A 27,610-nucleotide genomic window follows, 5' to 3' on the forward strand; every position below is an offset into this window, starting at 1 on the left:
ATCCTCACTTTGCCTGACCTTGTAGAAACCGTGTTCTCTCTCCCCGCTTGATCTCCCACCTAGTGAATCAGGGGAATTGGAGTGGGAGGACCGCCGGGTTAGAAGAGGCGAGCGCAAGTTGACTAGGAACAGGAGGTCGGAACAAGAATTGGGAGCGCAGACCAGCTTCCTCCACTGGAAGATGGTGCCGACTGCACCGCGTGGTGCGGAGGGTTCCACTACCCTCTTCTTCATTTCGGAGAGCAGTCCAAACTTCAACACGGAGGCTCCCAGTGAAAGAGCCTGAGGAATACCGGCGCCTGGCGAGGCAGGCGTGCAGCGTTCGGAAACGCGTGGCCCTCGGTTCCGCCAAGCGCGGAGTAGAGTGGTGCCATTCGGCGGGGACGGAATCCGAACCCGGCCTCGGCAGGCCCCTCCCCCCGGCCGGCGGAAGCGGGTCTGTCCTCACCTCCCAGATCTGGGCGTGTCCCCGCGGGCGCACGCGCGCGCACGGCATGCTGGGAAGGCGCCCGCGCGGCGGCCATTTTGTCTTATCGGCTCCTCTTTGGAGGAGGCTTTTCGGCCTGCGAGCGGGCCGAAGAGGTTGGCGACTGTGTAGCCGGCGTTTTCTTTGGCGGGTGCCAGGGCTGGTGGGAGCAGCCGCCCGAGAAAAGCACCATGATTTCGGCCGCGCAATTGTTGGATGAGTTAATGGGCCGGGACCGAAACCTCGCCCCGGACGAGAAGCGCAGCAACGTGCGGTGGGACCACGAGAGCGTAAGTCCCGCGGGCCTTGGGTCTGTGCCCGGGCGCCGTGGGGGAGGGGAGTGGCGCGGGCTGGGGCCCGTCCGGCCCGTGGCGCGATTTGGGGCGCGGGCCGCGCCGGGGTCGAGTGTCTAATCCTGTGGCGGGAGGGAGGAGCCCGCCCGGGTCAGTGTATGAGGGATGATTTGTTTTTGTTGTTGTGTTAGTATCAAGGAAGTCTGAGAGGGCCCTTGGCAGAATTGAAAAGCACCTTAATGAGGCAGGGAAACGCGGGAAAGGATTTTATTGCACCCAGAGGCTCTGGAGTTTTAAACTCATTATGATATAGGGAAAAAGGCAAATTTTTCCGTTACTTGGGTTGAGCGTCGTATTTAGGCCGAAATTTCTGGCCAGGGTTAGTGGTAAAAATCGTGGCACTGTATTCAAGAATGGTTCGATTTCGACGCTTATATGAGGAAATAAAATTTTAAGAGATCATAACTTGGTAGGGTTTCCCGTGATGATTTACAGATACTGTTCGATAGCAGTACGTTTTAGTAAGCCCTTCATGTAGATGGTTGTTAAGGCTTTTTTCTTTCACATAAGACGACTTTGATAAGAGTACAGGTATCTGGAGCACTGAGAAACGTATAGAATTGTTGAATCATTATATTGTACATCTGAAACTAATAAAGCATTGTTAATTATACTTGAATAAAGCAAAACTAATTTGGTCCTTTTTACCTTAGGAGTAAGGGTAAATATAACCCCAGTTTCGCAGATGAGACTTGAGAAGCTACCCAAGGTCTCTTGGCAAGTTAAGTGGGAAAACCAAACCTAATCTTTTTAGTCCTGTTCACTTTCCACAATTCTATCAAACTTTCTGCAGATACCAGTCCATTTCAAGTGTTTTGAACACGCAGCGTTATGTTTGTTAGGTCTTAATCTGAAGAACAGATGTAGATTTTAATTTTACTTAGCTTGCAGTTACAATCAAACAACGTGGTAATTTAAAGGCAGATACTAATCAAAGTAGGTATAGTTGAACAAATACGCTTTCTAAAAAAAGTTAGTTGCTTTTTTTTTTTTTAATGTAGACTTTGGTCAGAGGAAAATTTCTCTTTTGTAATGCAGGGGAAAAAAGCGGTGCTAGATGAGTCCTTTCAGTATCTTTAACAAGTAAGTGGCTAAAAGATGTATTGGGGTGTTGCTTGATTCCAAAGTAGTGGGAAGGGTTATGGTAGAATTTATTGTGTGGGTCAAATTCACATATTGTCATTGACTTCGAGAGAGGGGAAGCTTTTTGAAAGCTTTTCTTTTCTCTTTTCTCTTTTGACATTGGGGTTTTTTCCCTGCTTGTTAAATAGGAAGCTGAGTAACTTTGTTGCTTGTTTTGACCCTCTTTCTTTCTAGGCATTTGTCACCGTGAAGTCAGTTTTTCTTTTATTGCTTAAGAGTCTTTCCATCTTGCCTTGGAAAAAAAAACAAAAACATGATTTAGTTGATGTGCAGATAGGATATTTTGGATTAAAGAAAAAATTGCTTTTGATTGCCTGCTTATCAACTGCAGCAGTCTAAAGTCTATACCTCCTTGGTTTTGAACACTTGTTGTGAAGAAACTTTGTTTTCCTGGTAGTATTATATTGCCTTATTACTTTCTATACTGTGGGCTTACTGTTAGCAGTGGGGCTCTGGCAAATGCAACTTAGGTCTTAGGTCATCTCAGCTATAATCTTCAATTTACAGTATTTCTCATTGATTTATTAAACTCTCGGTGCAAGATTTTTTATGCCTTTAATGACAGGTTGCACTTCATTCTCAATCCAGGGATTTGAAACAGTTAATTACTGGTATTTCAGATTCCTGTCTGCGGGGTGGGGAGAATGGGGTGTTTGGCGTTGACCTGGAACAAAGCACATGGCTTCTGTATAAGACCGAATTACACCAGGGTAAAATAAAGCTGTGGAAGCTCAAGGCATCACTTCCGGGTTATTTACATATTCTTACACTGTTGGTTGGTGGTGGTAAAATCCGGGGGAAAAAATGGACAACTCCAGCATATACTGTAAGGGGTTTCAGGATCACTGCAACCTGATATTTCAAAGTATTTTTACATTCCTATTCTATCTGGAAAATTTTCTTTGCTACCTTTGCACTAGATGGGAAAGGCTATTTCAGTTGGGTGGAGTCATTTTGTTTAACAATTGAAATGGAAACTTTACCTTGGTAAAGGTGGTTCTGGGATGTCTGCATCTGATTGACCTGTGGAATTTGTTTTAAATGCAGATTTCTGTACTTCCTCCGAAGAGATTCTGATCTGTAGGTCTGAGGGAAAGCCCCGGAAATCTGGATTTTCTTTAAATGGCCTTTTACACATTCTAAAGCTTGTAAACTATAGCTTCCTGACCCACCTGATTAGTCTTGGGTTTGTAATTGTGAGCTAGTAGCACTTGAAGCTCCTTTTTAAGTGAAGGATGCATTGGTGATGCAAATTATCGACCTTTCCTGTGTTTGTAATGGTGTATATGTAACCATTCTCCCGGTTGAATCTTAAAAAGTGCTTTACTGGGGTTTTACAGCATTTCCAACTTTTTGTAGATTGCTGTCTCGATCTGAGAGAAAGTAGTTTTCAGCTAAAGTCAAATTAGTTTTAATACTGTTCCAAGTATTATCCTACTCATTTATCTTACTGCCTAACTTAGTAATATTTTCCTTAGTAATATTTCCTAAGTAATAAACTTAGTAATATTTTACATTTCCTTGAGGTTAGTATTTTTGCATGAAGCAGTTTGTTTACTCTGTTAATTCTAAACAACCACAGTAACGAGGAAAGCATATGATTTTTAACTGCCTAGCATGAGCTACCTTTTAGCTAGTGTCCACATGGGGAGATTTCAGTCTTCGCTAGAGAAGGCATGAATAGCCTTCTAATTATCTGATTAGTTTAAATTGTAGGGGACACCCCCCATTTATTTATTTATTTATTTATTTAAGAGGGGGAGGGGCAGAGGGAGAGAAAATCTTATGCAGGTTCCACTCCCAGTGCAGAGCCCAGCATGGAGCACAGCATAGAGCTCCATCTCAGAACCCTAAGATTATGGCCTGAGCTAAAATTAAGAGTCGGACACTTAACCAACTGAGCCACCCAGGCGCCCCCTATTTTTTAATTTTTTGTAGGGAATTTTAAAGTTCGATCTAGAGTTTTCATTATTTTTTGTATAATATAACAGGAATTTTATAATTCAAATTGAGGTTTTCACATTGTAGATCTAGAACTCAGAAGTGAAATTATTTAACTGTTGGCCTAACTCTGATTCTAATAATATCCAAAATGAGATTTCTTCCATCATTTATCAAATTCAAGTATGCCCCCTGTTCATTGAAGGTTTAATAATTTATGGAGGGAATTGAACTAAATGTTCTTTTCTAAAATTTTCAGAATGTTAACAAATATTTTCATTGACACTGAAAGCTGTTTGGAAAAGAAAAGTTAAAGCTCTGTCCACATTTTTACTTGTGAACTTTTTTTTTTAATAAAGATTTTATTTATTTATTTGACAGAGAGAGAGAGAGAGAGATAGCCAGCGAGAGGGGGAACACAAGCAGGGAGAGTGGGAGAGGAAGAAGCAGGCTCCCAGCGCTCTGCAGAGCAGGGAGCCCCATGCGAGGCTCGATCCCAGCACTCTGGGATCAGGCCCTGAGCCGAAGGCAGACGCTTAACGACTGAGCCACGCAGGCGCCCCTACTTGTGAACTTTGGAAACAAAAATTAGTAATTATAGTGCATGACATCTAATCTAAGTATTTTACTGGATAGTTTTAGTTCAGAGTCACTAAAATGTTCTTCCTGTCAGAAATGTAGGCCATTTCCGGTCCTATGATCTATAGTACGTGGCAATTGTTGGGCTTCTCCAGATTGGCCACAGTCTATGTGTTGTACATAACTGCTGTTTGCTTCTTTGCAAAACATATACAGAATTGGAGTGAATTCTCTATGTACCCACACCCAATGCAACATTATCAACACATTGCCAGTATTGTTTCTATATTCCTTATGCTTTACTTTATTTTGAAGCAATTGTCACTTAAGCTTTAAAGACATCATCGTATATCTTTAAAATATAAGGACTTCAAGAAGGCATAACCACAATATTACCATCCCATTGAAAATATTAAGGTATTTCTTTAATATTTGTTTGATTCCTTTAGGAAAAATGTGTGTCATTAGAGTTGATTTCTTCACAATGGGAGAAAGTAGTTTAAGTTAGTAATAGTGCTTCGTTGTTTTATGAAATATGCTTAATCTTGTCGTCATTTCTCTCTCTTTTTTTAAAAAGATTGATTTATTTATTTTGGGGGGAGGGAAAGGGAGAGAGTCTCTTTTTTTTTTTTTTTTTTTTTAGATTTTATTTATTTATTTCACAGAGATAGAGACAGCCAGCGAGAGAGGGAACACAAGCAGGGGGAGTGGGAGAGGAAGAAACAGGCTCATAGCAGAGGAGACTGATGTGGGGCTCGATCCCGTAACGCCGGGATCACGCCCTGAGCCGAAGGCAGACGCTTAACCGCTGTGCCACCCAGGTGCCCCAGGGAGAGAGAGTCTTAAGCAGACTCTGGGCTGAGCCTGCGGAGGGGCCCCATCTTGCCACCCTGAGATAACCACCTGAGAGGAAACCAAGAGTTGGCTGCTTAACCGACTGCACCATCCACGTGCCCCAGTTTTCTCATCATTTCTTAGCTGTAACTTGGGGAAATTTCCTGTATTCATTTATTCAACGAAAATGTAGCACTGTAAGAGTATGGACACGGCACTTGGCCTGAGAGAACCATCAGTCTGGTGGCAGATGTAAAGGAGTAAATGTGCTTCCGTAACACAATTTGGTATGTGCCACAGTAGCACATGCATAGGGTCTAGAAAAGCACACATGAGAGGGGCATCTAATAATCTAGACTGGGGGTACTTGGGAAAGGCCTCTTAAAGTGGCCCTTAAATCCTGGGACCTGAAGGATTAGTAGGAATTGGCCTGAGTGAATGGGAGATGTTACTAGGGGCTGGAGAAAATCTTAGGCCTGAAAAATTGTGTAGTGTTACAGCTGTAGTCTTTGTTGGTGAAGGGGACATTTGGATAGGTGGGCAACAATCTGCTTTTGAGTGGTTTTATAAGCCTTGTTAAAAGTTGGGACTAGGGATGCCTGGGTGGCTCAGTCCATTAAGCCTCTGCCTTCTGCTCAGGCCGGGATCAATCAAGTCCCACATCGGGCTCCTTCCTCTCCCCCTGCCTGCTGCTCCCCCTGCTTGTGCTCTCTCGCTCACGCACACTCGCTCGCGCACACTCGCTCTCTCTCTGACAAATAAAATCTTATAAGAAAAAAGTTGGGACTAAAATTACATTGGGAAACAATTGAAGGCTTCTAAGCAGATCGAATATCAGATTGACTGTTGTCAACATGATGAATTTTAAAATGCCAGTGTTAAGATGACCAGAAATAGAAGTTGAATAAACACATTCTTTTTATGATTTGTTTATAAAATGGAATGTGTTACTTCGTGGAACCAAAAATGTATCCAAGGTTGTTAGTAACTTAGAATACCAAAGAAACTCATAGTTGTCTGTAAAGACATTTACATGTCCTTTAATGATTTGAAGGCTTTACTATCTGTAAATAGTAACTAGCTTGCCTGACAGAAACAAGTAAGAATTCAACTGACTTAGGGAAAGCAGTTTAACAAAAATAATGCAGACGGCTTTGAAAATACTTGATTAGCTCAAGGAAGAATTCTCTTACTGTTTGATTCAAGTGGGTGTAGACCAATTCAATAAGGTATTACTATACTTTTGTGATCGGAAGTGGTCTAAATCGATGACCAGAACCGATTGTGCCTTGAAGAAGTGAATAGTGAATGCTAAAAAAAAAATAGGACTGTTTTGTTCAGATGGAGGTCTCAGCACGTTTTGTATTAGATACTTACGCTTGCTTAAGTCTCCCAACGTGTATGTTGTCTTTGCGCTAAATACTGTTCTTTCCTTTAAAGATTGATTCCATTAATACATTGGGAACTGATTTTATTATTTTATGTTTTCCCTCTGAGTTTAGCACCATTAAAATTATTTTTTTTAAACAAAGGAGACATGCTTCCTGTAAAAAATTAAAATTTAACTTAGAAATAAACAGTGAAAGTCTGTCCTTGCCTCCCCTCCCCATTGCCAGATCCCTCTGGACAAATTAAAAATTGGTATGTTTCTGAGCCTTTCCTAATAACTTACAAACATATACACATATATAAGTGAAAGCTATAGATAGCTTAATGTAATATTACACAACGTATAAATATATATTTAACAACTTTCATTTCTATTGTGGCATCTTTCTTTGTTGGTACATACAAATCTACCTTAGTTGGGGTCCTGGCTGGCTCAGTTTGTAGAGCATGTGACTTGATCTCGGGTTTTGAGTTTGAGGCCCATGTTGGGTGTAGAGATTACTTTAAAATTAAAAAAAAAAATCTTAAAAAAAATAAAGAGGCGTCTGGGTGGCTCAGTCAGTTAAGCGTCTGGCCTCAGCATGGGTCATGATCCCAGAGCCCTGGGTTGAGCTCCCTGCTCAGCAGGGAGCCTGCTTCTCTCTCCTCCTTTGCGCCCCCCCCCACTTGTGCGCTCCCTCTCTCAAATAAAATCTTTTAAAAAATGAAAAAATAAAAGATAATAAACCTGCCTTAATTTTTTTTAACTTTTTGTTCTGTAGGGGATATATAGATTATATCTGATTTTTTTCCCATTACCAGCCAAGCTGCAGTGAACATTCTAGTACATAAAGCTGAGTCCCTTGTAGGATGGGTTCCTAGAAGGATAATGGCTAAGGTGAATGCACATTTTACATTTTGATGATGCTGCCAAATTGTCCCACAGCCCTCTAGTATTGTTTGAAATGTCATTTTCCCAGGCACTGTATCACAGGCCAGATAATTGTTTTAATTTTTGACATTTTGTCTTTAATATGATAGGAATTTGCAATTAAAAATTTCGAGTCAGATTTCCAAGATTGCTTGTATTTCTGCTTTCTCTTCACTGGTAGTGAATTCATTAAGGGATGCTATTGAGATTGAACTCTTCTGGTCAGTAGTGTTGCTTTAGATTTGTCAGGAGGATAAGTCACAAGAATTCTGGCCACCCCACTCCCTTGGTACCTACCCCTCCCACCTTTCATTATCAGACTGTTAGCTCCATGATGGATATTTAGTGAAGACTTGCTGAGTAAAAGACTGTTAGTATTTTTAAAGATCCTTAGTCCCTGGAGAGGGTTAAAGAAGCAGTCTAAGTAGAGTCCAATGGGTAGAGTAACATTTTGATGTGCCATTGTGTTACAGTAGTGTCTTAAGGAGAGTTGAAGAATGGAAAGAGCATATAGAATCAAATTAAGAAAGGGGGGTCTAATCTGGATTCCATAAGCTAGATAACCTTTAGGGCAGGTCATGTGGTTGCTCTCCCTTGTCTTACATGGGGTAATTGGACTAAATGGTAAGAAGCACCTGGTTAGCCCACTGGCAGGCATGTCTTACATGGTGTACATAGTACCTAAAACCATTTAAAAAAAATAACTTGCGCAGTATTGTAAGAATCAGGCAAATTTGCCCCTCTCTCTCAATGTAACATACATATAATTTTAGTGTTAAAATCTCACTGTGCAGTATTGTCTCCTTTTTAAAAATTATTAACACAATATATTATTTGTTTCAGGGTACAGGTCTGTGATTCATCAGTCTTAGACGATACACAGCGCTCACCACAGCACATACCCTCCCCAGTGTCCATCAGCCAGCCACCCCATCCCTCCCACCCCCCTCCACTCCAGCAAACCTCAGTTTGTTTCCTGAGAGTAAGAGTCTTTTATGGTTTGTCTCCCTCTCCAGTTTCTTGGTTCATTTCTTCCTCTCTTCCCCCATGGTCCTCTGCCTTGTTTCTCAAATTCCACGGATCAGTGAGATCATATGATAATTGTCTTTCTCTGATTGACTTACTTCATTTAGCATAATACCCTCTGGTTCCATCCATGTCGTTGCAAATGGTAGGATTTCATTTTTTTTGATGCCTGCATGATATTCCATTGTATAGCTACACCACATCTTTATCCATTCATCTGTCGATGGACATCTAAGCTCTTTCCATAGTTTGGCTATTGTGGATGTTGGTGCTATAAACATTGGGGTGCAGGTGCCCCTTCGGATTACTGCATTTGTATCTTGGGGTAAATACCCAGTAGTGCAATTGCTGGGTCGTAGGGTAGCTCTATTTTCAACTTTTCAAGGAATCCTTTTTTTATATGTGGAAACCAAGGCAGAGTTAAAGGCTGTAGTTCACAGTGGGTGCCAGCCAAGATTCAAACCTCTGCACTGTGTTGTGTCTCCAAGCATACCTGTTTACACTTTCCCATTTCATACTGTTGGGTCTTTTTCACATGTTGTTTTCCTTATTCCTAGAATGTCTTGCAGTCTTTCTACTTATGAATTGGAGAACTAGTTCAAGCTTCATCAACCTGTGATGACCTGACATTCCTGACTAAGATCACTTGTGTATCTAGTGTTGCATGTATATTCTATCTAGTACACTCTGTTTTTTGTTTTTGACTGTCTTCTACTAGACTGTGATCTTGAGGAGTGGGTCTTAATTTATTTTTGGATTTCCTGCACCGGTTTTAGTACAATGTTAAGTGTTTGTTGAAGTGCCATTTCCTACCTTTTATTTTTATTTATTTTTTTAAAGATCTTATTTATTTACTTGACAGAGAAAGAGACAGCCAGCGAGAGAGGGAACACAAGCAGGGGGAGTGGGAGAGGAAGAAGCAGGCTCCTAGCAGAGGAGCCTGATGTGGGGCTCGATCCCAGAACAGTGGGATCACGCCCTGAGCCGAAGGCAGACGCTTAACGACTGAGCCACCCAGGCGCCCCATTTCCTACCTTTTAAAATAAAATTCCTTTTAAAATTAAATGCCACTTTGTTTTTTAAGGTTGTTTTAAAAATTCATTTAAGTAATATCTACACCCAGTGTGGCGCTCAGATTCACTACCCCAAGATCCAGAAAGAGATCTCCACCGACTGAGCCGACCAGGTGCCCCTAAGTGCCACCACTCTATTTTTATTTATTTATTTATTTAAAACATTTTTTATTTATTTGAAAGAGTGAGCGAGAGAATGAGCAGGGGGGAGGGACAGCGGGAGAGGGAGATGCAGACTCCCTGCTGAGCAGAGAGCCCCACTTGGGGCTCGATCCCAGGACCCTGAGATCATGACCTGAATAGAAGGCAGATGCTTAACCGGCCGAGCCACCCAGGCACCCCCTAAGTGCCACTTTAAATTAAAATCCCGTGCAGTACTTGCTAGATTTGAGAGTGTTCATTTTATTTTTAATAGAAAATACTGTTTTGAAATTGTATTTTATTTAAAAACTGACATAGTGCATTTAAAGTTTTGACCACTTAGAATCTGCGTTTGTCTATTTATTTTTTAAGTGGGGCTTGAACTTATGGTCCTGAGATAAGGAGTTCCGTGCTCCACCAACTGAGTCAGCCAGGTGCCCCAAGAATCTGCTGTTTTTTAGAAAGTCATCTTTGTATGAATAAGGCTTAGGTTTTATAGTAAAACTACATAGGTGTGGAAAATCACAAGTATTGTAGTTTTAAAAAACAACACATATCAGACAGTTTATGACAAACTTTGAAGCTAGTAGTAATGGCCAGTTTTACAGGAAAGCCACACAATATATGGTAAAGCCCAAACTCAGATCTGGGTCAGTTTGATTTCAGTGAAAAATATTATTAAAACCAAGATTCAGTATGTACTATATTGATACTCCATTACCAAAAAGAATTAATATGATTTCCTTCCTAGAAAAAGTTTGTATTGGTTTATATTTTAGAATCTGTAGAGGGACCATGGAGATATTTATTCTTTTTTTTTTTAAGTTTCTTTTTTTTTTTTAAGTAACCTCTACAGCCAATGTGGGACTCGAACTCACAATCCTGAGATCAAGAGTCACACGTTCTACTGACAGAGCTAGCCAGGCACCCCTGTTTTGTTTTAATGATGAGCCTTTTTTGAGGATCATAGAGATTGACCCAGTTTAAACAAAGGAACAATAACGTTTTATTAGTTATGATAAATAGAAATTCTTTTAAAAACAATAAAATCAAAGTAAGATGGACAGGGGCGCCTGGGTAGCGCAGTTGTTAAAGCGTCTGCCTTCGGCTTAGGGCGTGATCCCGGCGTTCCAGGATCAAGTCCCACATCGGGCTCCTCTGCTGGGAGCCTGCTTCTTCCTCTCCCACTCCCCCTGCTTGTGTTCCCTCTCTCTCTGGCTGTCTCTGTCAAATAAATAAATAAAAATCTTAAAAAAAAAAAAAAAACAGTAAGATGGACAGTAGTAAAGTTTCATACTCATGAGCGCTACTTACTAAATTTGGTTTTAAATTACTATGTGACTGTATAATTTTTAGATGTAAATAATGGCAAATGCTGCCAATAACTATTACTAAGCTATTACATGTAATTATTACAGTTATTAGAAATTTGTTAAATAGTTGGAACCATGAGCACTGAAAAATTGGAAATAATTTGAAGAAACGTGAGCATACAGGAGTCTTTTTAATAATTTATTTGTAAGAATAATGTTTAAGTTGCAAAGAGTAATTTTATAAAATCCAGTATTTAGAAGTACTAAAGAAAATGATACAAAGATATTCTGACATGGCTATGTATAACAGGTTAATATTGATACAAAACTAAATCTTGTTTACATATGATTTTTGAATCTTAATTGTTCTTTATGATCTTAATTCTTCTGGACAGTGTTTATGGAACCATATTACTTCAGGTGTGAAACAGTTGATCTTCGGAGTGCCTGGCTGGCTCAGTCAGTAGAGCATGCGACTCTTGATCTCAGGGTGGTGAGTTTGAGCTCCACAATGGTTGTAGAAATTATTTGTAATCTGTACTCCCAACAATTTAAAAGTAATCTCTACGCCCAACATGGGGCTCAGACTCACAGCCTCAAGATCAGGGGTTGTATACTCTACCGAGCCAGCCAGGTGCCCCGTAGAGATTGCCTTTTTTTTTTTTAAATGTTGAGGGATGCCTGCGTGGCTCAGTGGATTAAGCGTCTGCCCGGCTCAAGTTATGATCCCTGGGATCCAGTCCCCTGAGTCCTGCGTTGGGCTCCTTGCTCAGCGGGAGCCTGCTTCTCCCTCTGCCTGTTCCACCTGGCGCTTCCCCTGCTTGTGCTTGCGCGCACGTGCTCGCTCTCTCTCTCTCTCTCTCTCTCTCACACAAATCTTTTAAAAAAAGAAAAAAAGTTGACCTTTAAGGAAGAAAATAATTTATGTCAAATTTAACATCCTGTAAGGATCTACAAAGAACTCTCATTCAGTCTTAAATTTAACATACCTTTTCTTCTCATATGTCATAGTTTTACATTGATTATACAATAACAGTGAAATACTATAAGAAAGGAGACACTTGGGAATATTGCTTACAGATTTTGGTTTGCAGCGTATAGAATTAAATGTCAGCTAGAGCAGTCTTGAAATATATCTGAAGGAGTTACAAAAATACTGATGGAGAGAGTTAAAAGTTTGTTTTTTTTAATAGCCTTTGCTCATACCATAGGAGGTCATCAGGAGTTGCTCAGTGAAGTGCTGGTGTATGTGAAAATATCCAGTACATTTTAGAGCCAGTTAAAAGATCTATTAAGGGAAGCTACTGATCCAGATTGCTTTAAATGAATGTTATTTGTAATTTAGACAGTGATTCCCAAATCCTAATCTATAAATTGGTTCTGGTCTTTAACAGAGATAGAAAGATAATAACAGTTTAGGTTTTTTGTTTTTATTTTAATAAAATTAAAATTTTTGTTCTTCTGGGTATCTTTCCCATATTATTGCTATGTGGGGAGAGTGGTGATTAAAAGTAGATGGTAGGAAATACTGGTAACTCTGTCCTGCACATTTTTTACTAAAGTCTGGGAGTTGAAAAGTCACTAATTTAACTAATGTGGTTTAACAAATAAAATTGTTCTTATTTGGTTGAAAGGTGAAGGTTAAGAAATGAGAAAATAGTAATTTGGCACCCTTTTCCAATATAGTTTTAAAGCTGAATATTTTTTAAAGTTAAGTACCTTTGTTTTTCTTCACCAGGTTTGTAAATATTATCTCTGTGGTTTTTGTCCTGCGGAATTGTTCACAAACACTCGTTCTGATCTTGGTAAGTGAATTTTCTATGTAGTTTTAATCAAATTATGATTTAAAATTAAAACTGGTACATTATAAATTCCAAAAAGTTTCTCTTAAATAAGATTTGTTGATAAAATAATTTCTTCCCTGGCTTAGATTTTTGAACGTATTAATAAATGCCAGTCTAGTTAAACATGGTGGCTTAAGTGAACATACATGTCTGTTTCCACTCCCTCCCAAAACCCTCCATTAAATGAAAATTTAAAAACAAAAAAGATATAAACAGAAGAGGAGATATAACAGTTAGAGATATCAACAAATTTTTGGAAGATGACAAGTGGATGGAAGAGTAGCAGCAAACTCAACAGAGCAGAGAAACCTGTACCCTAAAAGCCTGCAGAAGGGGATATTAAAAGAAGTGTTTGATAGCAGAGCCCTGGACAGGCTAAGCATTTGGAGGCACCAGGTACCATAGAAGGCAGAGTTGAGTCATGGGGCTGAAAATGAAAGATTAGTCTAGTTAAGGGTCTCTCAGCCATGACATTTGATATTTTGAGCTGGATAATTTTGTTTTGGGGGGATGTCCTGTGCGTTGTAGGATGTTCCGTAGCATTCCTGGCCTCTACCCGCTAGACGCCAGTAGCACCCCTCAGCTGTGACAACCAAAAAACGTCTCCAACTAAAAATCCATTCCCAAATGTCCCTGGAGGGACTCTTAAAACCTGTGCATCTGGTGATTCTCCCATCTCCTACCCCTGCATCCCAGGAGGCACTAGGGAGTTCTTTCTTGGAGAAATTGGACCTACGAGATTGTAGTTCAGCTGAACGACAGAATGCAAAAGCAAAAAAAAAAAAAAAAGAGTGACTGTCTTCTCCCAAGGATGGTACATAATTAGTATCATTCTAGAAACATAAAAGAGAAGTTAATTATTTAAGCACGATGCTTGCCCTAGAGCCTTAGAAGCACAGTAGGGCTGGACGAATCTAGATATTGGGATTCCAGACACAGCACAGGGCAGTAATGAGTAAAAAAGAGACGTTTAAGAGAGTTAAGTCTATATTCTTAATAGTGGGGTTTTCCCATTCCCTTCCTCTGCCCTGTTCCTAGAAGGATACAGCCAGATGTTTTTCCCCAGGCAGAAGAGAAGAGGATTCTTTAGAGAAAGTGAACAGTTCCAGAGAAGTGATCTACAGGTACTGACCCTTGGGGAATCTCCTAAAAGAATTTTGCTGCCTGATTTTCCTCTGGTAAAGCCCATTAGTTGACAAACCCTGCCTGTGCATACCAACTTCCAGTTAGATTTTGGAAGTGTTTTGCCAGCCAAGGAACACCAGTTAAACATTATGAAGAAAACCTTCGACACAGTAGATTAACCAAAACCAGCAAGGGGTGGGGGAAAGTTTAGTGGAATTAGAGATGACGGGGAAAGCAGAAGAAAAGATATTTTGTTGTTGTTGTTGTTATTGTTGTTGTTTTAAGTAAGCTTTCTACCCAACATGGGAACTCAAAACCCTGCGATCAGGAGTTGCATGTTCTGTCGACTGAGCCAGCCAGGTGCCCTAAAAATGCTAAGTCTTAATTATATGTAGTATCTTCAGAGAAATAAGAGAGGGTATCAGGAATAGGATGCTGTATTAAAAAGGGAACTTTTTGAAAAACCAAAAAGAGCTCTTGGAAATTAGGACCGAAGAAATCTGAAGTAAAATCAGTGTAAAGGTTTGAGAATAAAATCAAGGAAATTTGCTGGAATGTTGGGTGATAGGACAGAAAAGATTAAAAGTTGAAAAAATTAAATCAATACAACACTAATTAGGAGTTCTAGAGAAAGCAGAAGGGAGGAGTTTAAAGATTTTGCAATACTTGAAGGGCGGTAGCCTGTAGGTCGAGTGCGTCCTTCAAATGCTCAGCACACTGGATGAAAAAAAATCCATTCAGAGGCGCAACACTGAAATTTCAGAATGATGGGAATGGGGTGGGGGCACACAGGATTATGAATCAGAATGGCCTCAGATTTGTCAGTAACAACACCAGAAGCTTGAAGACTTTGGAGAAACACTCTCAGGATTCTGAGTGAAAAAATATTTTTCCTAGGTTAGCTACATAGCTAAACTTCAAGGTATGAGCGTGAAAAAAAGACATTTTCAAACATGCAAGATCTCAACAAATTTATCTCCCATGGTTCTTTTCTCTGGAAACTCCACCAACACATGGGTATAAAACCAAGGAGAAAAACAAGAGATCCAGTAAACTGCATCCACTGCAGACCAGAAAAGGAACCTCTCAGGATGGCGGCTGTTACTTGTGAGCAGCCCAGATTGAAGCAAAACAGAAAGCTCAGGGGCAAAACGGAAGCTGATGATCTGAGAGATTTGGAATCTTGAGAGAATTTCTGTAGCTGACTTAAAGTGAGAAGAGTTCAGAAATACAGAAATCTTAAGTAAATGAAAAGAATTCCAGCAGAAATGTGAAGTATATCCTAAGTCATCATAATGCCCCTTGTTTGGCTCAGCAGGTAATAGTACTTGCATAGTCAAAATATAAACAGTGTTTGTTTAACAACTAAAAATTTTTTTACCTAAAAATTTGATGTCTAAGGTAAACCAAGAAAAAGCAAAATAATTTAGAAACATGGAAATGAATTCCAGAAGGCGTAGGTGACATGGTTGAAATTGGTTGCCTTCCGGAGGTAGGAAGGAGTAGGACTTGACCATTCTTGTACTATTTGGCCTGGTTTACAGATGCCACAAATGAGTAAAAGATGAGTGGTAGACCAGTGGTTCACCCTCATCACAGTTTTCTGGGGTGGCAGTGGGTACAATTTCTCTTTCCTCCAACTCCCTCTGTTTTCTTCTCTTTTCTTACCATATCGTTGCTCTGTATTATACTGATCTTGAAGATGAAGGAGAACAGTTTTCATGTGTTTACTTGGGCACATAACTTTGTGATTCATTAGGCTCAATTTAGGTGTGTACAGACTATTCTGTGATAAGATGGGTCTTGTTTTCCTTTTTTTTTTTTTAAAGAACTTCCTTTAGTTTTGGCAAGAGAAAAGGTTGTTAACATCACCAGTAATTTACACATTCATATTTCTCATCTTTTTTTTTTTTTCAGGTCCATGTGAAAAAATTCATGATGAAAACCTTCGAAAACAGTAAGCTATCTTTTTTGGTCATTTCCCCCTGCTCAGTCATTCTTTGGTTTAAAGGGGACAAGAATTGAAGAAGTTAATTGGAATTAGTATAAAATGAATGTCTTGCCGGGTACTATTCATGAGGTGGGATGGTAGAAAGTCATAGCTTCAAAAATGATAATTAGCCACCATGTGAGTGCATATTACATGCGTAAGTACTACTGTATCCTAAGCCTTTTTCTTGTATCATGTTTGTTTTTAACAGTCCTGATTTTATAAATGAGACTTACCCTGGGGCCAGGGTCACAGATCAGTATTATGATAGAGCTGGTGTTCAAGCACCTAGCTTTGTCTTACTGTGAAGTCTGTGCTCCTAACCAAACATAATGCTAAGTACTTGTCTTCCCTTTATCAGGATGAGAGACTAGAAATTGACTTCTTACATACCCGGTTTACTCTTCGGAGCAATAGTCTATAAGATTAGTTAAGATAGAATATGTGAGTTGTAATGGATAAAGATTTGGAAAGAAAGTAATGCTTATTAATTTTTATTCTTAACCAGGTATGAGAAGAGTTCTCGTTTTATGAAGGTCGGCTACGAGAGAGATTTTCTGCGATACCTACAGAGCTTACTTGCAGAAGTAGAGCGTAGAATTAGACGAGGGCATGCTCGCTTGGCATTATCTCAAAACCAGCAGTCCTCTGGGGTGAGTGTGAAATTAATTTGTAGTCTTTGTAAAAAGTGTCCTTGTTCTCTAGAGACCCAGAGACCTCCCTAGTATTGAAACTTGTGGTCAAGTCCATTAATTTGTGGTGGTCTAGAATGACATAAACTTAAAAGGCATTCTTTTTTTTCAGTCTTTATTAGTAATGTTCATTTTGCTACTCTTTAAGATTTTTCTCCTAGTTACGAGTAACTGACAAAATACATAATTGAGTTGCAGAAAATGAAGGTAATTGAGTTACTATCCTTGTGACACAACATTTTAACTATTTAATACAAATCTGTATGGTATGTGAAAGCTTGAATATTTGTTTCTTATTGGTAATACGTTTTATTATCTCTTCAATAGGCAGCTGGCCCAACAGGCAAAAATGAAGAAAAAATTCAGGTTCTAACAGATAAAATTGATGTACTCCTACAGCAGGTAAGAATTGTGTACATGAGTAACAAAATATTTGGGATAGACATTGAACCCAAGAGGGTAAAAGGGTGGCGAATACATACATGTAAAGGTGCTCAGAGGCCTTAGTCATTAGGGAGACACTTAGTGTACATCTGTCAGAGTGGCTAGAAGAGAAAGACCATACCGAGTGTTAACGGAGATGTGGGCAAACTGGTACTGTCCTACACTGCTACACTGCTGGTGGGGTGGGAAACGGTATAAGCACTTTGGAAAATCGTGTTTCTTAAAAAGTTAAAAAAGATCCACCATGAGTCATTCCAGTCCTAGATACTGACCCAAGAGGAACAAAGTGTATGTTTACAGAGTTGCATTACCAGTGTTCACAGCAGCTTTGTTCATAATTGGCAAAGTCCTGAAACTGGAACCAGTGCATATGTCTGTTGGTAGGGGGTGGATAAATGCTGTGATGCAGCCGTGCTGTAGGCTACTGCTCGGTAGTTCAGTGTATCACCTGCACGTAACACGGGGGGTGAATCTTAAGGTAATTAGGCTGAGTGAAAGAAGCCACACTAAAAAAAGAAATACGTACGTAATTCCATTTATATACAATTCTGGAAAATGCAAACTGCTCTATAGTGACAGATCAGTGGTTGCTCGGGGAGGAGGTACTACAAAGGATATTTGGGGTGATGGATGTTTGTTCTGTAGATGAAGGTGTTAGTTTCATGGTTGTCAAAACATCAGATTGTGCACCTTAAAAGTATGCAGTTTATTGCATGTCAAATACACTTCATTAATGCTGTAAAAAAATCAAAAGGGTAAATTTAACCCAAAGCACCTTCAGTAAACAAAACCAAACAAAAGACCCCAAACCATGAAAATGCTAATGAAGCTTGGGAAAAAACAGAAGAATACTTGGATAGTTTGGTTAGAAAGGAGTCTTGACTGCTTTGTGGGTTTTTTTGTGTTTCTTTCTTTCTTTCTTTCTTTTTTTTAAATCTTGCTTAGATTGAAGAATTAGGATCTGAAGGAAAAGTAGAAGAAGCCCAGGGAATGATGAAATTAGTTGAACAGTTAAAAGAAGAGAGAGAATTGCTTAGGTCTACAACCTCGGTGAGTAGCAACCTCATTTTGATTTATCCAGGCTGTTCACTGTGAATTATTAGGACCTATTCCTATTTGAGAATCTGTTTGTTTTCTGATGTCCTAAATGAAAAGTCGGCAGACTGTATCTTAAAGAGTACACAGTAAATACTTACGGTTTGTAGTCCACGAGGCCCCTGGCAGCTACCAAGCTCTGCCTTTGCATTATGAAAGTGTCTTTGGATAATGCATAAACAAATGGATGTGGCTGTGTTCCAGTTAAACTTTGTTTACCAAAGCAAGCTTCTAGCTGCTGCATGTCAACCCATGCCTTAGATCATGACTATTCATTAGGGCCTGGGTTTTACTTTTTTCTTTACGTGTTTTTTTTAAAGATTTATTTATTAATTTTTTTAAAAAAGATTTTATTTGAGAGAGAGAGCACGAGTGGGGGTAGGAGCAGAGGGAGAGGGAGAAGCAGACTGCTGAGCAGAGAGCTCAACATGGGGCTTGATCCCAGGACCGTGAGATCATGACCTGAGCTGAAGGCAGACGCTTAACTGACTGAGCCACCCAGGTCCCCTAGATTTATTTCTTTTTAGAGAGAGAACATGATGAAAGTGGGGAAAGAGGGAGAGAAGCAGACTCCCCGGAGAGTGGGAAGCCTGACACAGGGCTCGATCCCATGATCCTGAGACCACGGACATCAAAAGTTGGACATGACTGACTGAGCCATCCAGGCGCCCCCTTAACTTTGTTATGATAAATTACCCCATACATACTTACCTTAGCTCAAAATTGGTATACCCTTCTACTTTTTTGTATTAATTAGAGAATGTGATAGATGTTTTGGATATTGATGGTAGACTGTAATTCGCCACTGGTTCCCAAATATTCAATAGAATATGTACAGATTTTGCTCAGTAAGTTCAGTTCCCTAAACATTTTAGGGTTAAAATTTTTTTTTGAAGTAAGCTCTATGCCCATTGTAGGCTTGACCTCAAAACCCGAGATCAAGAGTCACATGCTCTACTGACTTGGCTAGCCAGGCGCCCCTTGAAAAATATTTTTAATATGGAGGCCACACCTTTAGCCTGTTGAAACTTAAGAAATGAGTTCGGGCTAGAACAGGTAGCTTTGTTAACATTTTCCAAGATGGTGTGGGCAGTTCATTGGCTGTAGTTGAGTGGTGGGGTCTCAGCACTTCCTTGTGGTTTGGAAAGTTGCCTGCTGTTGCCTTGCTTCCCTGCTCTAAAAGTTGACCAGTTGCTGCTCAGTATTAGGGCTTTGGAGAAATACACAAAATTTGAAAACTACTCTCAGTTGTAAGTGCTTTTTTGGATTTTGTTTCTTTTGTCTTCCTCAAATACTCTTACAATAACTGATTTATCATTTCAGACGATTGAAAGTTTTGCTGCCCAAGAAAAACAAATGGAAGTTTGTGAAGTGTGTGGAGCCTTTTTGATAGTAGGAGATGCCCAGTCCCGGGTAGATGACCATTTGATGGGAAAGCAGCACATGGGCTATGCCAAGATTAAAGCTACTGTAGAAGAATTAAAAGTAAGCTGCTTTCAAGTATGCACTTTAGCCACAGCTAATACTCTACTTTAGTATGGCTAAAAGTTGATCACATAGAGATGTAAGCCTCTTGTTGATATTTTGCTTTATGTGTTATTTGAAACTGTGATAATCCCCATAAAATTTTGCTATTCATCAGATTATCAGAGGGCTTTATTTTCTTGACTCTTTTGTGCTAGGAATTTGGGAGAAAGACTGTCCCTGAGGACTTAGTCAAGTAACAACATCTTGCATATAGATATGGTATTGTAATTTCTACATTTTTCTTTTAGGGCATCAAATTCCATACGTTGATCTCCACATGCTTTGTATTTTCCCATTGTTTCATAGTGTCTTTAAGGGTATACTTGTATAAAAATCATACTTGCTTTCTTTTAGGAAAAGTTAAGAAAAAGAACTGAAGAACCTGATCGTGATGAGCGTTTAAAAAAGGAGAAGCAAGAACGGGAAGAAAGAGAAAAAGAACGGGAGAGAGAAAGAGAAGAAAGAGAAAGGAAAAGACGGAGAGAAGAGGAAGAAAGAGAGAAAGAAAGGGCTAGGGACAGAGAAAGAAGAAAGAGAAGTCGTTCACGAAGTCGGCATTCAAGCCGAACTTCAGACCGAAGATGCAGCAGGTCTCGGGACCACAAGAGATCACGAAGTAGAGAAAGAAGGCGAAGCAGGTACATAGAGCACATGAGACAGTGCCTGGCACGTAGCGAGGGTGCGGTATGCAATTGCTGGTGTTATTTCCTTGGTCCTTGGGAAGCTCCTAAGTATTGTCAAGCACTAGGATGGATTATGAGAGTAGAATCAGTAAGCCAGTCCATCTTCAAGGCAACTTCTTTGCTATTTCCCACCAGCCCGAGGAGGTTTGATGCACTCTTCTTAGGAAGTCCGTGGGACCAGATGGTCTCTTTAAGTGCATCTCTTCGCACTGATTCTAAGAAGGCATTTAAATTATAAGTTATTTTGAAAATTACCTACTTGTTTTGGATGACATCACGCAGAATATAAGAACTAAAGTGTTTCGTAACTAATTCTTTTAAAGTATGAAAAATGAAATCAGCTTTACTGTTTTAGTGGTGGGATTGAGGAGGAGTCTTAAAGAGCATGATGATAGGGGCACCTGGATGGCTCAGTCGCTTGAGCGTCTGAATCTTGATTTCAGCTCAGGTCATGATCTCAGGGTCATGAGAACTCTGATCTTGCATTGGGTTCTGTGCTGGACGTGGAGCCTGCTTAAGACACCCCCCCCCCCCAGCCCGTGTGCTCGCTCATCCTGTCAAAAAAAGCCATGATGATGACTATCTTAGCACTGTTTGAAAAATTGAAGTTAGATTTTTAGTAATGTCCAGTTCTTAAGATTTCTGCTGTAGATATGTATGAGTTGTGGATTATAGTCATTTGCCTTTTAAAGGGTTTTTACTTAATCTTGTTAATTATTGAACAGTGTTTAATTTTTGCAAGGTTTTTTCTCATTGTAATGTCAGCTGAAGTTGCTTTCCTTTTGTTTTCAATGTGAAGAAGTAGAGATCGACGAAGAAGCAGAAGCCATGATAGATCAGAAAGAAAGCATAGATCTCGTAGTCGGGATCGAAGAAGATCAAAAAGCCGGGATCGAAAGTCCTATAAGCACAGGAGCAAAAGTCGGGACAGAGAACAAGATAGAAAATCCAAGGAGAAAGGTTAGTTTATGTGAGAATTTAACTGATTAATAGGAGACTATTTTCACACTCTTCCCCCCCCCCCCTCACATTTCTTTGGACATAGGCAGAGTTCCATTTCAAGCTGTCTTTTTTACTTCCTGCAAACACCATTCAGTAGGAGATGGGCAGTATTTTCCCCTTTCCTGCTCTGATTTGTGAGAATGACAGTTGACCTGGTGTTCTCTTAGAACATGTTAAAACCACATTCTTCAGTTGTTCACCTGAGGGTTTATCGTCTTGATTCTTCCAAGTATTGCATTACCTTTCAGGGTTATTAGGCTGTAGAATTTATTAACTTGTTTATTGGCAACACTTTTTTATCTGCTGCGTGTTCCATAGTGTGTCTTGCAGAGTGAGTGTGCTGTGTTGCATTGGTCCTCATGTGCAGCCTTCATTTACCTGCATAATTAACTCTGAGTTTGCGGAAGTTGAATCCTTTACTCATGTCTTAACCATGTTTTCTATTGAAACAACATACTCTTTCCTTTGTACTTCCCCTTTGGTTTTGGGTGGCATTCCAGTGGCTGGAATGCACTGTTCACTGCACTATTAATGGACTTTTTCATTTTGTCTTTGGCATGTTTTCACATGGATATTCTCATCTTTTAGCTTAGTCTTTACTGAAAGATAATTTTTTTAAATCATCAGGGTCTCCTTTCTGTATTTTCTTTAGATTCTTCGAACATCTTTCATTTTATATTGACTGGGCCGTTCTGCTTAGCATGGTTTTTAGAAATGAGAGCAAGGGCTGATTTGGGTTTCTCTTGGCTCTGCGTGTCCCATCCTGTTCTGCCTGTCTGTGTCCATGTCTGACTACCCGACATACGTGCTGCTGTGTTCGCGTTTATTAAACTGGACTTTCATGTGACACTCATTTCTTATTTTCTTTTATGGAACTTTTTTTTTTTTTTTTAAGATTTTATTTATTTGACAGAGATAGAGATAGCCAGCGAGAGAGGGAACACAAGCAGGGGGAGTGGGAGAGGAAGAAGCAGGCTCCCAGCAGAGGAGCCTGATGTGGGGCTTGATCCCGTAACGCCGGGATCACGCCCTGAGCCAAAGGCAGACGCTTAACCGCTGTGCCACCCAGGCGCCCCTATGGAACTATTCTATGGTATTTGTGAGCTTTTTGGGGGCCAGACGCGGGTTTTTGTTAGACTGAGTTAGAGAACTAGCAGTGCAAACAGTGGACGTATTTTTTTGGTTTTACACTTTCATTTTTCCTCACATAGGTGTACCTTTTCTTTCAAAAAATATTTACATATATTGGGTTTTTTTCTACAACATGGAGCAAATGTTAAAAAGTAGGAAACAAGGGCAGTTTTTTAAATTTACTGTCACAGGCTTTAAGTTTAGAAATTACTTCCGTGATTCAACAGGCAGTTTACAAAGGATTATTACCTGATTTTACATTAGTTTTAGAGTTTCACCTGTTTTTTGCAAGACTTTTTTTATGTAGTGCATCTTTCGGGTGATGGGGCCAGTCTCAAGAGCCAAATAATGGATGTCAGAGATCAAATTAATCACTTCTCTTTGAGAATTAAAGTTCTTTGCTATATCATACTTCACGGCACGTAAAATAGTTGAATTGGTTCTTGGGGACAAAAGCTAGCTGGCCGTCATAACTGGGCTCAACAACGAGCAGTGGCCTGACTAAAAACAAGACATGCTCGTGTAATTTCTGGGTAGAGCAGAAAGATGTCCTGAATTGCTTAGCTATAAAAAATCCTAATTGTGATAATGACGTCATAAAATTTAGTAAAACTTTTGCTTAAGTAAATAAGCTGCGTTGTGTTTGGATTATGGACAAACGAGATTTTCCTGGTGAGGTATGGAGGAAGAAGAGAAGATGTGATTCAGAGAAAGCTCTGCATGAGGTCACCTTGAAAGATCGGGAATGCATTATAGATTTGTCTTAAACTTGGGGATCTCTTTTAGAAGTGATACGATTTACTGGCTTTTGAAAATGCCGTGTAGCCGTTCAGGCACTCCTAGGTATATAGATGACTGAAGGCCTGAACTCTGAGCAGGAACAGCACTTGATAATGGCACGAGTAAGCAGAGTTCACTACTCCAGGTGCTGCGATGGAAGCACTTCAACTCCACAGCGAAAAGTGGTTTCTTCCACAGACCTGTATTTCTTAACACCAGCCAATTTAGGGTTCTCTCTTTGTCAAGAGAGTTTCCATTTTTAATCCATAGCCCTGAAATCCACTACACTTTGTGGATGTCCTTAGGACTATTAAGATCTACCATATCTACATAGGGCAGAAGATAAGATTATTGGACTGACTACTAGTCCTCTACGGGGCAACAAGACGACTCTTCTTCATTGAAGCTACCTGTGCACCGGAGAAGCCCATAAGGCACAAAGGGAGGACTTTCCCACAAGGTCAGTTAGAGCACACTGTACTGGCACAGTTCTCGTAAGTCGACGGACAGACATGGAGCAAGTCCCGCAGTCAGCTATTTGGACAGTGCTTCGTATGCTTTTTGCAAGTCTTACGGACTGAATACACTCCTTCACATACGATCTTCAGTTCTCCCATTCTTGAATGAGTGCCCCTGCCCCTGCCATATTTTGTTTTCATTACCATCCCTCTCCCAGTTGCTTGCTGTTGTGTCTTAACAACTTTGTCCAGGATCTGTAGAGGGTTGTGCTTCTCTTAAATCGTCTTTCTGTCTTATGAACTACTCTGCTAGACCAGCTATTCTTAACATAGTTTTATGGGGAAAAATAATTTTTCCACAAAGTTTGTGGTTTGCATTAACATTTTCTGTAGAACTCTTTTGTTAGGCAATACTTGGAACTAAAAAAGCTGGAATATACTTAATCCATGTACCACTTTTTACCCCTAGTCTGAGGTTTACCATTTCAGGGAAAACAGTAGGAGAAAAAGTTGAGATTTACTTTTTCCATTCTTTATTCGCAGTTGAGTTGAATTTTAATTTTCTCCTTTTGGAAAAACAACTCTGAGATGGCGTATATATTACTTTTCTTAGCAAAGCACCAAAGTTCAGTACTTGGATTGAGGTCTGAGATCTACTTTCTTTTATTGGGCTTGCACCTCTTAGGTATTCAAATATGTACATATGTAAGTAATCTTTTGCATTAAAAAATCTATAGTTGGAGAAACATGCCTATTAAGTGTTCAGCTTTTTTCACCTTTTGCAGTTACTGTTTTTACTTTTTACCTTTGTAATTTACTTCATGTGAACACAGTTTTTGTGTACTATCTTCATACCTTTTCCATTGCTTTTTGATATTCCATACCCGAAATGAAACTTAAATCTTAGATCCTGCAGGGATTTGGAGTTGCCCGTTCTTAGTAGCTTCTCACCAGTTGGAGAGAATTTGCCTACTGTTTTACCTTTTGCTTTCTCTCAATTCCCTGTACGGCCCTCTCCCTCCTTCATAACTTACAGATTTTATCCCTTTAATAAGATTCACCAAACTATGTTACTCGCACTCTGTGGGAAATAATTGTCTTTTCATCTCTCAATTGTTTCACTTTTCAAAATGTCATGTATGTATTGTATTTTACTTTAAAATCCACGATCAATGTCTTCTTTTATGGCAGAAAAGAGGGGATCTGATGATAAAAAAAGTAGTGTGAAGTCCAGTAGTCGAGAAAAACAGAGTGAAGACACAAACACTGAATCAAAGGAAAGTGATACTAAGAATGAGGTCAATGGGACCAGTGAAGACATTAAATCTGAAGGTGACACTCAGTCCAATTAAAACTGATCTGATAAGACCTCAGATCAGACAGAGGTAAGTGTATTGTTTCTCACTTTGATTAGGGCTTTTTGTTACTGTTTGACAGTGCAGCGTAAGTATGCACAGATGAAGATGGAGCTAAGCCGAGTAAGAAGACTTACAAAAGCATCTTCTGAAGGAAAAGACAGTGTAGTCCTGCAAAACATTTTGAGGTACATTGTTTTGTCTCAGCTATTTTGTAGCAGACTCGTGCCCCCATTAGTGTGCCTCTTTGGAAATTATTGCCCACGTTTGTAATATAGTCGCCATTGAAAAGTTAATTATCCTTTTTTTTAGGGATTTTGCTGTCATTTCTTTTTTTTTTTTTTCTTTTTTTTAATAAAAAGGTTGAACTGTTTTTTTTTTTCTTTTTGGTATTAAGTCCATCTTGTGTTGGTACATTGGCAGAGACATATGCTTTAAAAACTTAAATATTTCTGAGGCACATGTTGGACTACTTTGTTTTAATTAAACTGCTAGTATTTCTTTGTCAAGGATGTTTCTAGTTTTTTGCTTTATTGCCTTGCATTCTAATGCAGTTTGTTCTGTAACTCGAGAGCCAGTAGCATTGGATTGATGGAAGTGTAGGGTTTATGAATTATTGCAGCTGACTACCATACCTCACACAGCGTTGGTGTTGTGAGCGGCCCATGAAAAGCCAAATTAAAAATCAAGGATTCAGTCAAACTAAGCAGGTACTCATGCCAGGTACTCCTTTCTCTACCCACATCCATGTTTGAATGCTATTGCCTGTGATCTTTACGCTTAACTGTTGTGTATCTTTTTTGTTCTTTACAAGAAGCACAGAGGGGTTTTTTGTGTATTGCGTGAAAACTTTTAAATCAAATGTTAACAGAATGGAATTTTTTTTCAACTGTATGTAGGGATGCAGTGGTGCCCAGAATTAGATATCTTTAAAGAATTTTAAATACAATAAACACTTCATATTATTCGCCTTGTTACATTCAATGCAATTCTCAAGTCTTTAAGAGGTATGTGTTTAATATTTCCTACGGTGTAGGAGCGTTTGCAGTCAGCCATAGGCACGTAGGAGTAGTCACTGGCTGATAACGTTTAAAGCAGCAGTGAGTAGCGAGGATAGACACCTTCAATCTCTGAAACACGAAAGAACCAATGAATCGTATAGAATGAATTTGGGTTTTTAAAGAACTATTAAAAGTTAGGTTTTATAAGAGTTCTTAAAACCTATAAACTATTCATTCTTTGGGCTAGTGGCTTGGGATAAAATAAATAAATGAAAGGGAGTACCGATTAGTTGGTTTTGTCAATGGCTTTCTTCTTCTAGGACAGCAGTATAGTGTCCGTGTGTGAGCCATTCACACATAGGCAAGCATACACAGGCACAAGGCTTTAAGTCCACACTGATGCTTGAGAATTAAGAAGAATACAAACATTCCATGTACATATATTAATTAGCAGTTAGTGACTGGGCCAACACTTAGTCATAAAAATTTGCCTTTTACATGTTGTCTAATTATCATTTTTCCCCAAATTTTGCATTGTAGGACTACTGTTCGAAGATTTTTGGAAGAAAACTGAAAACGACATAAAGTGAAGATCGACATTAAAATGAGGTGAAAGAAAACTATAGTGGCATAGAAAAAGTATAAAGCTCAGTTAGTTGTTTTTTGTTTTGTTTTGTTTTGTTTGTTTTTTTGTTTTTTTATTAAAAATTAATTCAGGACTGATGTGACCTTACCAGATTTCAGAACGTGTGTTGATAGTATATATATATATATATGCCACTGAAAACTTAGGTCCTGTATCATATTTTTTTTCTTTAAGACTTTTTAAGAAATATTACCTAAACATGTGGCTTGCTCAGTGTTTAATTGCAAGTTTTCATTCTTGGACTTTGAAAACAGGTTAAACGTTAGTATTTGTGTGAATCAGACTAAGTGGGATTCCATTTTTACAACTCTGCGATACCTAGCCTTTGGATTTAGAAGTGAAAATAAAGTATCTCTGACTTTCTGTTACAGATTTGATTGTCTCTGTCATTGAAAAGTTTTAGTATTAATCTTTTTCTAATAAAGCTATTGACTCTGAACTAGTCCCTTGTTTTAAATATGAGGTGCACTGTTACTAGAGGTGTTGGTGTACAGTTTTATCTGATTGTTCTGTTTAAGACTAATTTTTATAGAATTTTCGCAGTTTAAATGTTTAAATAATGGTGCTTCAATTTTGGGTGGTTATGAATAAATTTGAATTCTGCTTTTAATAGCAAAGATGTACAGTGAACTAGAATATATTTTTACATCCCCTGAGAGATTCCTTTAG

General features: G+C 39.3%; 1 protein-coding gene across 7 annotated transcripts; it reads left to right on the plus strand.

Annotated features, from left to right (window-relative positions):
• The first annotated feature begins 512 nt into the window (after positions 1 to 512).
• LUC7L3 (LUC7 like 3 pre-mRNA splicing factor) lies at positions 513 to 27,380 on the plus strand. Of its 7 annotated transcripts, none has more exons than XM_045773010.2 (12): positions 515 to 756; positions 12,907 to 12,973; positions 16,055 to 16,094; positions 16,636 to 16,780; positions 17,147 to 17,221; positions 18,209 to 18,313; positions 19,682 to 19,843; positions 20,240 to 20,523; positions 21,368 to 21,528; positions 25,131 to 25,271; positions 25,377 to 25,482; positions 26,836 to 27,380. In XM_045773010.2, the coding sequence occupies exons 1-12, from the start codon at positions 658 to 660 to the stop codon at positions 26,867 to 26,869; spliced, it is 1,419 nt and encodes a 472-aa protein (XP_045628966.1). In that variant the 5' UTR covers positions 515 to 657; the 3' UTR covers positions 26,870 to 27,380. The 7 variants fall into 7 exon arrangements, with proteins under 7 accessions (XP_087710631.1, XP_087710632.1, XP_045628966.1 ...); XM_045773013.2 differs by adding an exon at positions 14,051 to 14,136 and having other exon boundaries at positions 693 to 756; positions 25,377 to 27,380; XM_087854506.1 differs by lacking the exon at positions 25,131 to 25,271 and having other exon boundaries at positions 514 to 756.
• The last annotated feature ends 230 nt before the right edge of the window (positions 27,381 to 27,610 follow it).

This window comes from Ursus americanus, chromosome 23 (assembly GCF_024610735.1).
Source record: "Ursus americanus isolate L20-20 chromosome 23, mUrsAme1.1.p, whole genome shotgun sequence".
Classification (NCBI taxonomy): domain Eukaryota; kingdom Metazoa; phylum Chordata; class Mammalia; order Carnivora; family Ursidae; genus Ursus; species Ursus americanus.

What these genes read in the sequence shown, in the direction of transcription:
- LUC7L3 (XM_045773009.2), top strand. Translation starts at nt 658, where the DNA reads ATGATTTCGGCCGCGCAATTGTTGGATGAGTTAATGGGCCGGGACCGA. An exon ending in AAAACCAGCAGTCCTCTGGG is followed by an intron (nt 16,781 to 17,146) that starts GTGAGTGTGAAA and finishes TCTCTTCAATAG; the next exon opens with GCAGCTGGCCCAACAGGCAA. An exon ending in TTGATGTACTCCTACAGCAG is followed by an intron (nt 17,222 to 18,208) that starts GTAAGAATTGTG and finishes AATCTTGCTTAG; the next exon opens with ATTGAAGAATTAGGATCTGA.